Source organism: Triticum aestivum, chromosome 7B (genome assembly GCF_018294505.1).
Source record: "Triticum aestivum cultivar Chinese Spring chromosome 7B, IWGSC CS RefSeq v2.1, whole genome shotgun sequence".
NCBI classification, from domain to species: Eukaryota; Viridiplantae; Streptophyta; class Magnoliopsida; order Poales; family Poaceae; genus Triticum; species Triticum aestivum.
In genome coordinates this window covers 205100414-205112924 of record NC_057813.1, presented here as the reverse complement: position 1 = coordinate 205112924, position 12511 = coordinate 205100414, and the positions used below count along the sequence as shown (strand labels likewise).

General features: G+C 52.6%; 1 protein-coding gene across 1 annotated transcript; it reads right to left on the bottom strand.

The window, feature by feature from the left end:
* Positions 1 to 7057: 7057 nt before the first annotated feature.
* Positions 7058 to 8704, bottom strand: LOC123157450 (serine/threonine-protein kinase UCN). The gene has a single exon (XM_044575734.1). The coding sequence runs from the start codon at positions 8555 to 8557 to the stop codon at positions 7265 to 7267; it is 1293 nt and encodes a 430-aa protein (XP_044431669.1). The 5' UTR covers positions 8558 to 8704; the 3' UTR covers positions 7058 to 7264.
* Between the last annotated feature and the right edge of the window lie 3807 nt (positions 8705 to 12511).

The following is a 12511-nucleotide window of genomic DNA, read 5'->3' as shown; positions in this document are numbered from 1 at the left end:
CAAACCTGCACCAATTTCCACCTGAACCTGGTCCTTGCCATCATAGCGCTCGTGAACCTGGAGACGCTCAAGATCACTCGTCAGGTGATCCATAGCCCCGGTATCCAGCACCCAAGGGTAGTCGATGGTGTTGGTGGATGTCGAGTTGGTGGAGCGAGTGTTGTGGTCTTGGTCATAGCGCTTGCGTCACTCATCGGCCTCATGGCCCCAGTTCTTGCAGATTTGACACCTGGGGCGCCAATGATTATTGCGATGGCCACCACCGCCGTTGTTGTTGTCGCCGCTGCCCCCGCCACCTTGCGGACCATTGCCGGCGTAGCCAGGGTTGCGGTCGCGGCCGCCGTTGGGGCCGCCATTGCCGCCTTGGCGGCCTTGCCCCGGCTGGCCGTTTCCAATAGCCGGGCGACCCCCACCATGTGAGGGGTAGGGCTCCGAGTAGGGTGCACGTCCGCCATTGCCGTAGTAGCCCGAGCGGGTCACGGCGTTGGTAGAGGGAGACCACCCCTCCGCCACACTCTGTTGGGCTTGCAGCACTTCGAACGACCAAACGAGCGAGTAGAAACTGGAGTAGGGCATCGGTGCGTTACTCACACCCAGGGAGGCGGCGATGGAGTTGTAGGCGGAGAAAAGTCCTGTGAGGATATGATCGATGAGCTCATCATCACGGATCGGGGAGCCGGCGACTGCCATGGTGTCGGCGAGGGCCTTCATCTTGTGCATTTACTCAGCCGCGGACATCTCCTCCTTCCTCAGCGTATGGAGTTGACGTCGGATATGACGAACGTTGGCGCGGCTCTGCGCACCAAACATGGCACCGACGGCCGTCCATACCGCCTGCGCCGTCTCGCAGGTAATGAGCTGGCAGGCGATATCCTCATCCATGGAGGTAAGGAGAAGGCCCTTGACATTCTGATCCTGCGTCCACCAATGGTGGTACGCTAGGTTGGCGGCGGTTGTTGCGGCATCACCGATGCCCACGGCGATGGTTTTGTCCGATGTCGTCGTGGTGCCATCAAGGTAGCCATGGAGGTTGGCACCGGCGATGCCCCCCCCCCCATAGCATGAAGTTGTTGCGGCCGAGGCAGACGGAGATCGCCGGAACGGCAAGCGCAGCGAGAACCGAGGAGACCGCGGGCGAGGTGATGGCGCCGACGGAGTTGGAGAGCGACAAGGCAGCAGAAGATATCATGGTGGTGCGGAGGAGAACGGAGCGCGGTGACGGAGAGGTGGACTCGCAGTGCCGGTGCGGAACGAGGCGGCACGCGGCGGCGGCGGATGGATCAAGGCGGCGGCGGAGGGTTGCGTGCGGCGGCCCGGGAGGCTATCTGATACCAAGTTAGAAAAAATAGGTTTAGCGTTTTGCGTGGGGTTACATCCACCTCACATCTAAATATATATAGATGATCAGATTACATATATATATACACATACAAATACAATATATGCAAACTAGACCCTATTTTACAAGGAGGTGCAAGATCCAAGTCGGACATGCGTTGCTATCAAGGTTTTGGATCCCAAGCGAGCCTTTTTTCTTGAGGGGCACCCAAATTCACGGTTCCCATGGTAACCACGAAATACCGGAAAAATTTCGGACGAAATTTAAAATGAAATTTTGAATTCAAATATTTCGAACTTGATATAGATACACTTTTAACTCTTTTAGATCACTACCTTTCTCCCAGCGTAGTGGCTTTTCAAACGAACCGACCGATGCCGCTTCGTCAGAGATATTGAGTTCGACCCCTGCCTCTCCCAGAATTATAACTCTCTTAGTTTTATGTTTGTTTTTTACTTTCGCATTCTAAAAAAGAAAGAAAAACTTTAGAAGGAAAGACTCAAACCCGCGACTCGCTGCTCCATAAAGCATGCCTTTGCCACTACGCCATTGCAAGTGTTGTTGCTGCATGAGAGATGCCGCCTATTTAACAGCATGGTGCTCGTTTGAATTCAAATTTAAAAAAAACTCGAATTTTTTTGCTCGGTACAAGTGTTTTCCGTGGGTTGGCGATATACCTGGCCATGGGAAGCCCGGCCCGAAAAAGCCCAACCCGGCCCGGCCCGACGCTGCCCTTGGGCCGGGCTCGGGCCTAGATTTTGAGCCTGAAGGCCGGGCCCGGGCCCATCGTTTTTGTGCTTTCCTGAAGGTCGGGTCGGGCCCGCCCGAAGCCTGACGGGCTTTTAGGTGTTCGGGCCGGGCTCGGGCCCAAAAAACAGGCCCGTTGGTCGGGCCGGGCCGGGCTTGGGCCTGGGTTTTTTGCGTCGGGCCCGGCTAGGCCCGGCCCGGCCCGAGGTATGGCCAGGTCTAGGTGGCGATAAACGCTGTAATCGCTCGGGATCATGAAATTTCAAACGGTACCCAAAACAGTGGTTGCTATACAAGCAATGGCATTAAATTGTGTTAGGGCGTTCTCGGAACCATTTGCAGCGCCGAGGCTTAATTGCTGGAGGAGGCCCTTATCCGGACAACTGGCACTCAATGTTGATGCCACATACTCGGACGATGATCACGCAGGGGCTTATTGAGCAATTGTCAGAGATTGCCATGGCACTTTTGTTGTCACACAGATTGCAAAGCTTGGGCATGTGGCCGATATTGTATTGACGAGGAGCATGAAACAAGCGCGTGCCTGAAGAATAGGAAAGCTCCACCCATGTCGCTGCCCCACGCGACACCGGGGGCGACCCTCCTCCTCCCGAAGCTCACTCCTCCGCCTCTTCGCTCGCCGCCGCCGCCGCTGGCCCCCCTGCTGCCGAAGGTGCCAGGGGAGGTCCGGTCTGCTGGTGGCGCTCGGAGTCGTCGGATGCTTCTGGGGTGGTGGCCGGCGGCTCGCCGGCGTGGGATGCCGGGGCGGCGGCCCCGGGAGGTGGTGGCCGCGATCTGTTGCGCGCGGTGGTGGCTGGTGGGAGCGGGCCTTGGGCGGCACAGCGGTGGATGTGTCGTTCGCGCGGCGTGCTAGATCTCGATCCATTTTTTGCGGGCGGGCGCCTCTGGTGCATGGCTGCGCGGGTCCTCGTGCGGGGTGGCGGCGCCAGGTCGTCGCCGCTTCGCTCGCTCGGAGCTTGGGGTGTGTGAAGGAAGCCGGGGCGGCGGCCCCGGGCTGAGGGGCACGGCGGTTTGGCCGTGGTGGTGGCCGGATTTGGCTCTGCCATCAGATCCCCATCCAGTGGTAGCCCCAGCATGTGCGCTGGCACGTCGCTGGCGGCATGAGGTGCTATTGTGGCTTCCGGCGCGGTTGAGCGGTGCGGCGGCAGCTGCACCATGAGGTGGAGCCAGTGGACGTCGACAATGGGGATTGTGTGTTGTGCAGTGCTTCGGATCTGCTCGGATTCGGGGGTGTGGAGGAGCTTCGGGCGAAAGTCCAGCACTGACTTTGGGTCGGTGCCGGCAACGGCGGCGCCATGGCGTCGTTCCCCTTCTTGAAGGCGTTGCCGTGGAGCTCCATTACACGACTCTCCGGGAGAAATCCCTAGCTTCGGATGGTCGAAGCGGGCGATGACGGCGGCTACATCGTTTCCTTCTTTGAGGCATCACCTTGAAGAATCAACATACTGCAGTTTGCACGGATCTCTTCGTCGTCGGGGACAGTGGACGTCGGAGCGGCGGCTCCGGGTGGTTTCTGATTGTACGCCGAGATGGTGATCTCGGGAACAATGTGAGTGGCAGTTCTATGTGGTGGGGCTCTATCTCGACATTGGTTGGGTGGCATCCTTGTCCCGCTTGGGCGGTAGGGGTGTCGGCTCGGTCGATGCGCCCCAGAGGGGGCGATCTGACTTTACGTCGGGGCGGCGGCCCCGGATGTGGTGCGACGTTCGTGGTCTGTGAGCGGTTGCCCTGAGCAGCGTGGGCTGCGGGCAGCTGGGTTGTGCGGCGCTGCTGCTCTGGGGGAGCGGTGGTATGTCGGGGGCAGCGGCCCCGGAAGGCGGTGCCGGTTGATTGCACTGGGCGCGACGGAGCGGTGGATGTCGGGGCGGCGGCCCCGAGAGAATCACTGTGGCGACCAGACTTCTATGACAACGATGATGGCAGGAGCGATGTCGGCAGCGTGGCAATGGTTGTGGTAGTCGGCTCTTCTCCGTCGTGTTCACGGTATTGCCTCGGTTTGTTTGTTGCTGTGGAGTCGAAGCTGCGGTGGCAGGGCCCTGTGGTGTACGATGACTGGCTGCAGGTGGTCCGTTCGGCGATCTTCCGTGGCGCCAGCCGTGCCTGGTTTTGTTCTTCTGAGTTCTCCGTCAGAGTCGGAGCTGCGTTGTCTGGTCGTAGGTCGACATGTCGTCGAATAGGGTTGGCTTTGCCCTGTGTGTTTCAATCTTTGGGTGTGGGCTTGGCCTTTGTTGTTTCGGTTTTCGTCCGGCTTTTTGTAATTAACTGGGCAATTCTCTTCTGCTTAATTAATAGATGAGGTAATCTTTGCCTCCGTTTCAAAAAAAATTGTATTGATGAAAGTTGTGACTCTTGCTGACGAATGGAAACTAGCTTTAAGACTTGGATGCAATTCAGTCTACATCCAAATGGACAATCTGATCGTTGTAGAATCATTGATTCAAAGTCTGGACACGAAATGATTGATGCAGCGATTCTGGAGGAATCTCGAAGGTTACTGAATGATTTCGGAAAAGTTCTTATTGAACATTGTAATACATAATCAAACATGATTGCTCACTTTTTAGCTCAACAGGGGTGCGCTGATCCACCATGTGTGTGGTTGAACTCGCCCCCTGATTTTATCGCTGGACTTTTAGCAAACGATATAAGTGTCATCTAAGTTACTAAATCTAGCCATGAAAGCCTTTACATCCATCGATCCATTCCATCATATCCTTAGCAAGGCCATTGCCCAAGGGCATCTCCATCCTCTATATGGTACAACCCCAACCGTTCCAGCTTCGCTTTACGCTGATGCTGCTGTCATCTTTGTCAAACCAATTAAGGAGGATGTACAATTCCTGTCTGCCACGCTGGTTTCATTTGGAGAGGTGACCGGCCTTGTCACCAACTGTGCTAAAAGTCTTGTTACCCCTATTCGATGTGATGGTGTAAATCTAGACGACATTCTTCATGTTTTTCCGGCGGTCCGTTCGTTGTTTCCGATGCGTTATTTTGGCCTTCCTCTATCTGTCAAGCGTCTCAAGAGAATCCATTTCCAGCATCTTGAAGATAAGATCGCGGGCAAGCTCCCTTCTTGGCAAGGGAGACATGTGGCTGCTGCAGGCCGAACGGTTCTTGTCAAGGCTGTCCTAACGGCCATCGCAATATATCATCTCAGTCCCCTTGACATACCGGTGGAGGTCCTTCAGAAAATCGATAGCATCCGCTGTGCATATCTTTGGGCGGGCACGGACAAGGTTTTCGGAGGGAAATGCAAGGTAAACTGGGACCTCGTTTGCAAACCAAAGAACAAGGGCGGCTTGGGAGTGCTCAATCTGAACAATTTTGCTAGGGCCCTGAGACTTCAGTGGTTATGGTTTGAGTGGAAAGATAAGAGCAAGCCATGGATTAGTATGGGAGTGCCGTGCACGGATGACGACCGTCATTTCTTTGCGGCGGCCACTACAGTCACTGTTGGAAATGGAAGGAATACAAGGTTCTGGAATTCATCTTGCCTAGGAGGATTGTGCCCTTGTGACATTGCTCCCGGTCTCTACGACCTCTCTCGCAAGAAAAACTCCTCCATTCAGCAAGTTATGACCAACAATCAATGGATTGTGAATATTGACAGCTCCAATGGCCTCTCCCTTGAACACATCTAACAACTTGCTAACCTTTGGGACAAACTAGCAACGGTGGCCCTCGATGACGACGTTGAAGACTCAATTATATGGAAGTTCACCAAAAATGGGATATATTCTGCATCCTCGGCTTACAAGGCTCAATTTGAAGGCCTCACCACCTCGGACCTTGTCCATTTAGTGTGGACGAAGTGGGCGCCCTCCCGATGCAAGTTTTTTGCTTGGCTCATTCTTCAAGATAGGATTTGAATTTCGAATCGCTTGAGCCGCCGTGGTTGGCCTAATTGCGGTCTATGCCCTCTTTGCAAGCAAACCCAAGAAATCGCGGCTCATCTGCTCTTCCAGTGCCGCTACATCATGCGCATTTGGAATGACGTCCTCATATGGCTCCGCATGCATCACATCACCACGTCTACTTGGCTGACAAGGGCTTCGGTCAGAGAATGGTGGAATGCTAACCTGCAGATCCGTCTCGGCTCGCCCAAGGCGCTCGCCTCCCTCATGATGCTCATCTCTTGGGAGGTTTGGTCGGAGCGCAATGCTAGAGTCTTTCGTAACTCAGCGGCCCCTTCCATGACCATCATCGACAAAATCAAGCAGGAGATATCGCTTTGGGCTATGGCTGGAGCGAGACATTTGGGTGTTGTAATGCCGCGAGAGTAGTCCTTTTATTTGCCGCTTTCGATTTCTGTCTAAAACTTCCTCCCTTAATCAATGAAATGGCAAGTCTTTTGCCTTGTTTAAAAAAAAACCTTTCCATCCTAAAAAAAAACTTACCAATGTCGAAATGTGTATGATTGTACTTGACCAAGAAAGATAAAACAATTTGTCCTTGTGATTTCCTTGATTACACGAGAAGGAATCATTGAATGATAATGTCCATGCGTGCACGTACAGAGCCTCGAATTATGCAAGGGGATAGATAAATCGAAGGTCCAGATTTAAAAATCGCACGCCAACTGAAAATCCTGCAGGAACCGTGATGGATCACATGGGGTTCAGTAACCAACAGCTCGAAACAGCTCGAGCTAACTAAAAGAAAGAAAATTATGTACGATCGAAGCAAATGTATATCATCGTAAATACTAGGCTCTAACCAACGACACTCGTGAGAAATGCCACGAGAATCGAACTGTTGCTACTACTGGATTTAATTTCCTCTGGGAATCGGACTGTTTCATCAAAGTCTATGGTTCCGGTAAACAACCACTGGAGAAATTCTACTCGTAGTTGATTCAGTAATCGCACAAGATGGAGCAGTAGCAAAAGTCAGAAGTTCAGAACCCCCTCGTGAATTCATCATGGCTGAAGCAGAGCAAGAAAGGCCTTGGACTCTCAACTGAACCGTGCACCTCTCAAAATTGCTTCCGCATCTCAACCAGCGCTACACCGAAATTATTTACACCACCACGCCCGTGTTCTCGACGTCTGCGCTGCCTGCGCAGGCAGCCCGTTCGCTCGTTACGGAACCGCAATCTACCATGGAGCAAGTCGACTACCACATCCACATGACCGGCCACGTAAGCTATACAAGTCAGAACACCGACGAGAAGTCCGACGACGACGACGACGAGGAGGAGCCCGACTCTGGAGGCGGCGGCGGCGGCGGCTGGTGGAGCTTCTTGAAGTAATCCCTCACGTCGAAGCCCTGGTCTTCGACTGTGTTGTCCTCCGTTGGCGGCGGGATGTAGGGCGGGCGGGTCACCTCCGCGAGCATGTCCCACGCCATCCCGGCGAAGAACGGGTGCGCCCGGATCTCGTCGGCGCCGCTGGCGTACCCGAGCCGCCTCGCGGGATCCCGCTGCAGCAGCCGCGAGATGAGGTCGGTCAGCTCTGGCATCCGGCGCTGGGTGTCGCCCGGGAACTCGACCTCCTTGTGCAGCACGTTCCGGAACGTCTCCTTGCGGTTCTTGCCCTTGAACGGCGTGCGGCCGAACGCCATCTCGTAGACGAGCACGCCTACGGCCCACCAGTCCACGGCGAACCCGTGGCCGTCGCCGCTCACCACCTCTGGCGCCACGTACTCCTCCGTGCCGACGAACGAGTACGACCTGCCCCACGCCGCGCCGAGGCATGCGGCCTTCCGGCTCACGGGGGACACGCGCGCTGACTTGGTCTTCTTGGCCAGCTCGGGGGCGGCGCCGTTGCTTCGCAGCAGGAAACGAACCAGGTTCTGAAACTGCTGCAGCTTCGGCGTCGACGCGGCCGCAGACGAAGACTCGCGCTTGGCGTGGTGGCCAGCAGCGGAGGCGCGCGCCCGGCGGTGACCGTGGTGGAAGACGGGCTTCACCTGAGGAGGAGGCGACGTTGACGGGGAGGAGGTAGAAGCCGGGAGGAGGCGCGAGAGGTCGAAGTCGGTAAGGGTAACATGGCCGTCGGCTCGGAGGAGCACGTTCTCGGGCTTGAGGTCGCGGTACACGATGCCGGAGGCGTGGAGGTCGGCGAGCGCGGACACAGTCTCGGCGATGTAGAAGCGTATGGCGGCCGGAGAAAAGACACGGTCAGCTAGGGAGTAGCGGAGCTCGTTCAGGTCACCGCCGGGGCAGTAGTGGACGGCCCAGGCGAGGAGGTCGGGCGTCTCAGCGCTGCCGAGGAGGGACGGGAGGTGCGGGTGCGCGAGGCGGGAGAGCAGGGTCACCTCCCACCGTGCGCGGCGGTCGGCGTTGGGCTTGGTCGGCCCGGCGGAGCGCTTGTCGAAGACCTTGAGGGCGTAGCGGCCGCAGCCGGGCCGCGCCGGGTCGGCCTCGACGAGGAAGACGGTGCCCATGGCGCCTCGGCCGAGAACGCGCAGAGCGCGTGCACGGTCGAGGTCGACCTCCATGGGCATGAGCCGGCACGGGCGGGGGCGCGCGCGTGTTTGTACGCCGGGGAGGGAGGGAGGAGTTTGGGCTCTCCCAAGAATAGGGGGGCGCGCGTGGAATGGTGAGAGAGGCGAGGAGGGTCTGGAGGCGAGATATAAGAGCGCTGCGTAGCGGCAAGAGAGAGATGGGAGGGCGAGATATAAGAGCGCGGCGCTCTCTTCTATTTATTTCTTTAAAAAGTGTTAATTGTTTTAGTTTTTTTAAGACGGTAAGGACGCAGATGCTCATACATACGCTCACCCCTATAACGCACGGGTGCACACATTATCCCTGTCAGCACTTCGAGAGACTAAGCCGACACGTCATTTTGAGATTGACGAAGTCACCATAAACACCTTCATAGTCGATGCAAACGCCCCCCCCCCCCCCCCCAAACGCATATCGCCGGATGACCTGAAATAAATTCAAGGAAATGCAATCAAATAAATTCAAGAAAATGCGATCACTAATGCCAAGTATAGGACTTGAATCCTGATAGGTTGATTTCACCATAAGAAATCTAACCATCTGAGCTACACTCGGTTTGCTGGTTCTTTTATTTTTCATATTTGGGCCGGGTTTGCATATAGTGTCTTTTGTTCTAAAAGGCCATAGGTCATATATACAGGATGGCTTCACAGAAATTGAAAACATATTCAAATACTTCAGAGTGCCAAAGTCTTCTTTCTCCAACATCCACTATGACGCGTCATGAGCAAAGCTCGTTGTTGCATCTGGTCCTCTGACTGAGTGGAGCATATCGAGGAGCTTATAAACGGAGTGACCAGAAAGTCATCAACGTAACCAGAATATAGTGGCGGCCACCATCTGCGTAGCAAATCATCACCCTGGAGAGAGAAAACGATAGAGAGGGCATGTAGATCGCCACGAACCTCACATGCTCCTTGACGAAGTTGAGTCTAGGCAACCGTTATCAGTTGGAACTAGAGTCGGAAGACCAAGATGTACAACCACATTGTGCACTTCGCATGACGACGCACCCGAGATGAACATGCAAAAGAAAATGCCAGACTCAAAGAATCAGATATGAGAACACACCATCTTCCTCATGCCTCACAACCATACGAAGAAGCATCGCCGGAACGAGGACGAGGCGAGACGACTTTATTCCACGTCGACAACGACACCAACGTCTCGCCACCATCAAATAAAGACCTTCTTAATGCCCAAGAGAGGGAAACTATGACTCCCATCGTGTAGCACCACTACCTTAAGTACAACTTTGGATTAATGAATCTTTTACATCAAGTTTTTTGTGTGGGTACATAACGTTTTTTTGTGTGGGTACATCAAGTTTGTTTTACCGAATTGAGAAGCCCCGAATTTCAATTCAGAGATAGAAAACCTATAAAACATCCCGCAAACAGCACATGTTCAAGCATTTTGATATTTAAGAATGTAATTTACATCAGGTAAATTGGGGCATAGGAATTAAACTTACAATTTTTTGAATTGATCGAGACTTAAAATATAGTATTATTATACTGAGGCACCCTGTATGTATCACATTACCAAAATATTTCAAATTAAAGCTTGCAGTTGCATTTTGAAGAACCGATGGTCATCCTATTTTATTTGTTGCCACACACATCACCAAAAAGTGCATCCACCATCATAGTTCCTACGCAACGACACAAAGTTCAAAAGAAAGCGAGAAGTAAAGCAAAGGGTGTGTTTGGTAACCTACGTACTCCCCATAGAGCCTCTAAGATGTTGTTTTGGCCCGTTTGGATGCCTGGGTTAAACCAAAATTCTAGCCCGCACGAAATGTAAAACACCGCCGGGCTGGGCTGAGTTGAAACGTTCGAATCATTTGTTTTCACTCAGCTAGGCTCCATTGAGCCACACGTGACCCTCACCTGCATGCCTCGGGGAAGCACGAGAGGCTATAAAACCATTACTTTCCGCTCCTCTCCCCTCACCGCCCAAACCCCCCGTTCACACCCCTCTCTCACCGCACCTTCATTAGCACCGATGGTTGCCGGCACTCCACCATCCTGCTGCATGACTCCTTGCCATGTTGGCGGCACCAACCACTACCAGCGGGTTGCCTATGTGACGAAGGCGAACCTCGGCCCCGCTAGGTTGGCATGGATGTCGAAGGCACCTTCCCCCATCTACACCAGGTCACCGACAATAGCGGGAACTGCGGCAGCCGGTATTTCCGCTGCTGCAAGGGGGGGTCTGCAGTAGCCGTGGCATGGGCAGGCAGTTCGGTTGCAATACCCATGACATCCATTGTGGTAGGGGCAACGTTGCAGTTGTCCCGTCGGGGTTTTTGTTGCCATTGGTCTCCGCTCCATCTCTGGCGACACCAGATCCTTCTTCGGCCATCGATGCAAGTACATTCAATTTTGCAAACTCGATTTGATTTAAGCGGTTAGGGTTTTCTCAGTGGCGGTTGTTGCTCCAGATTGATTAGATTGTGAACGGAATCGATTTGTGCGTTACAATTGCAAGGATAGCTAGGATCATAGTATGTGTGTATGTCGAGACTGATGGCTTGAATAGCTAGGGTCATAGTATATGTGCATGTCCAGATTGCTACAAATATGCATTTGATGAAACCAGCAACGAACAGAAACATAAAACGAAAATGAAGAAAGAAGAGAAACAAAATAAAACCAGAATTCAACCTCAGGCAAAATCCATCCCCCATACAGAAAGTAAATAAATAGCTATCAAAACTACCGACCACACAACAAGTGTATTACTAAAAAACAAATAAATAAACATGTATCAAAAATAGTAAGTTGAAAGTTTATTAGCAAAAATATGAAGATAAGTAAAACAAAAAGATCAAAAACCAACAAATATAGAAAGAGAAGACTAGGAGAATCAATTTTTTTTATTGAAACCAAAAAAATCATTCGTCTAAAAAATAGCAATTCTGAATTTTTTATCATCAATCTGCTCATAGTTTTATTAAGCAGCAATCTAAATAGTTATCTGCAGGCTAGTTTGGTGCGTTGAGTTCGGCCGGACGTAGAGTTTTTTTTTTCACTCACAAGGCGAATAAATAAAACCAGAATTCAACCTCAGGCAAAATCCATCCCCCATACAGAAAATAAATAAATAGCTATCAAAACTACCGACCACACAACAAGTGTATTACTAAAAAACAAATAAATAAACATGTATCAAAAATAGTAAGTTGAAAGTTTATTAGCAAAAATATGAAGATAAGTAAAACAAAAAGATCAAAAACCAACAAATATAGAAAGAGAAGACTAGGAGAATCAATTTTTTTTATTGAAACCAAAAAAATCATTCATCTAAAAAATAGCAATTCTGAATTTTTTAGCATCAATCTGCTCATAGTTTTATTAAGCAGCAATCTAAATAGTTATCTGCAGGCTAGTTTGGTGCGTTGAGTTCGGCCCGACGTAGAGCTTTTTTTTTCACTCGCAAGGCGAATAGGGAAAGCCTTCCTCCCCTCGGTCTCCACCGGCGAGTCCGTGCATTCACCTCCCCTCCGCCCGCCGCTCCGGCGGCCGGTGGGGGGGGGGGAGGGAATTTTTGGTGCCTCGAATCCGGCTTGTAGGTATGTAGGATTTTAGTCCTCGGAGGGGCGGCGTTTGGACGGATGTCGGCACTTCTTTCTTTGAGTCAACCTTTCGGGCTCCGATCCTCCTCAAGTTCGTTCATTGGAACGGATTAGACTGAGCTCCGGCGTAGATTCCTACCAGCTCATCGGGGCGGCGAGGTTAGGGTTTCTCGTCGTGCTTATGCAACGGCGATATCTGGTGTCAGGTTCTTCAGATTTATTCAAGAATTCAACGGCAACAACCGCGGCTCCGGGGCGCTGGTCCTTAGGGCGCGTGGACGAAGACTTCCCGACAGCGCGTCGGCGGCTCGTTTTCGTGGTGGCAATGGTCATTCGGTGGTTCAAGGACCTTGATGTAATTTTCATTATGGTT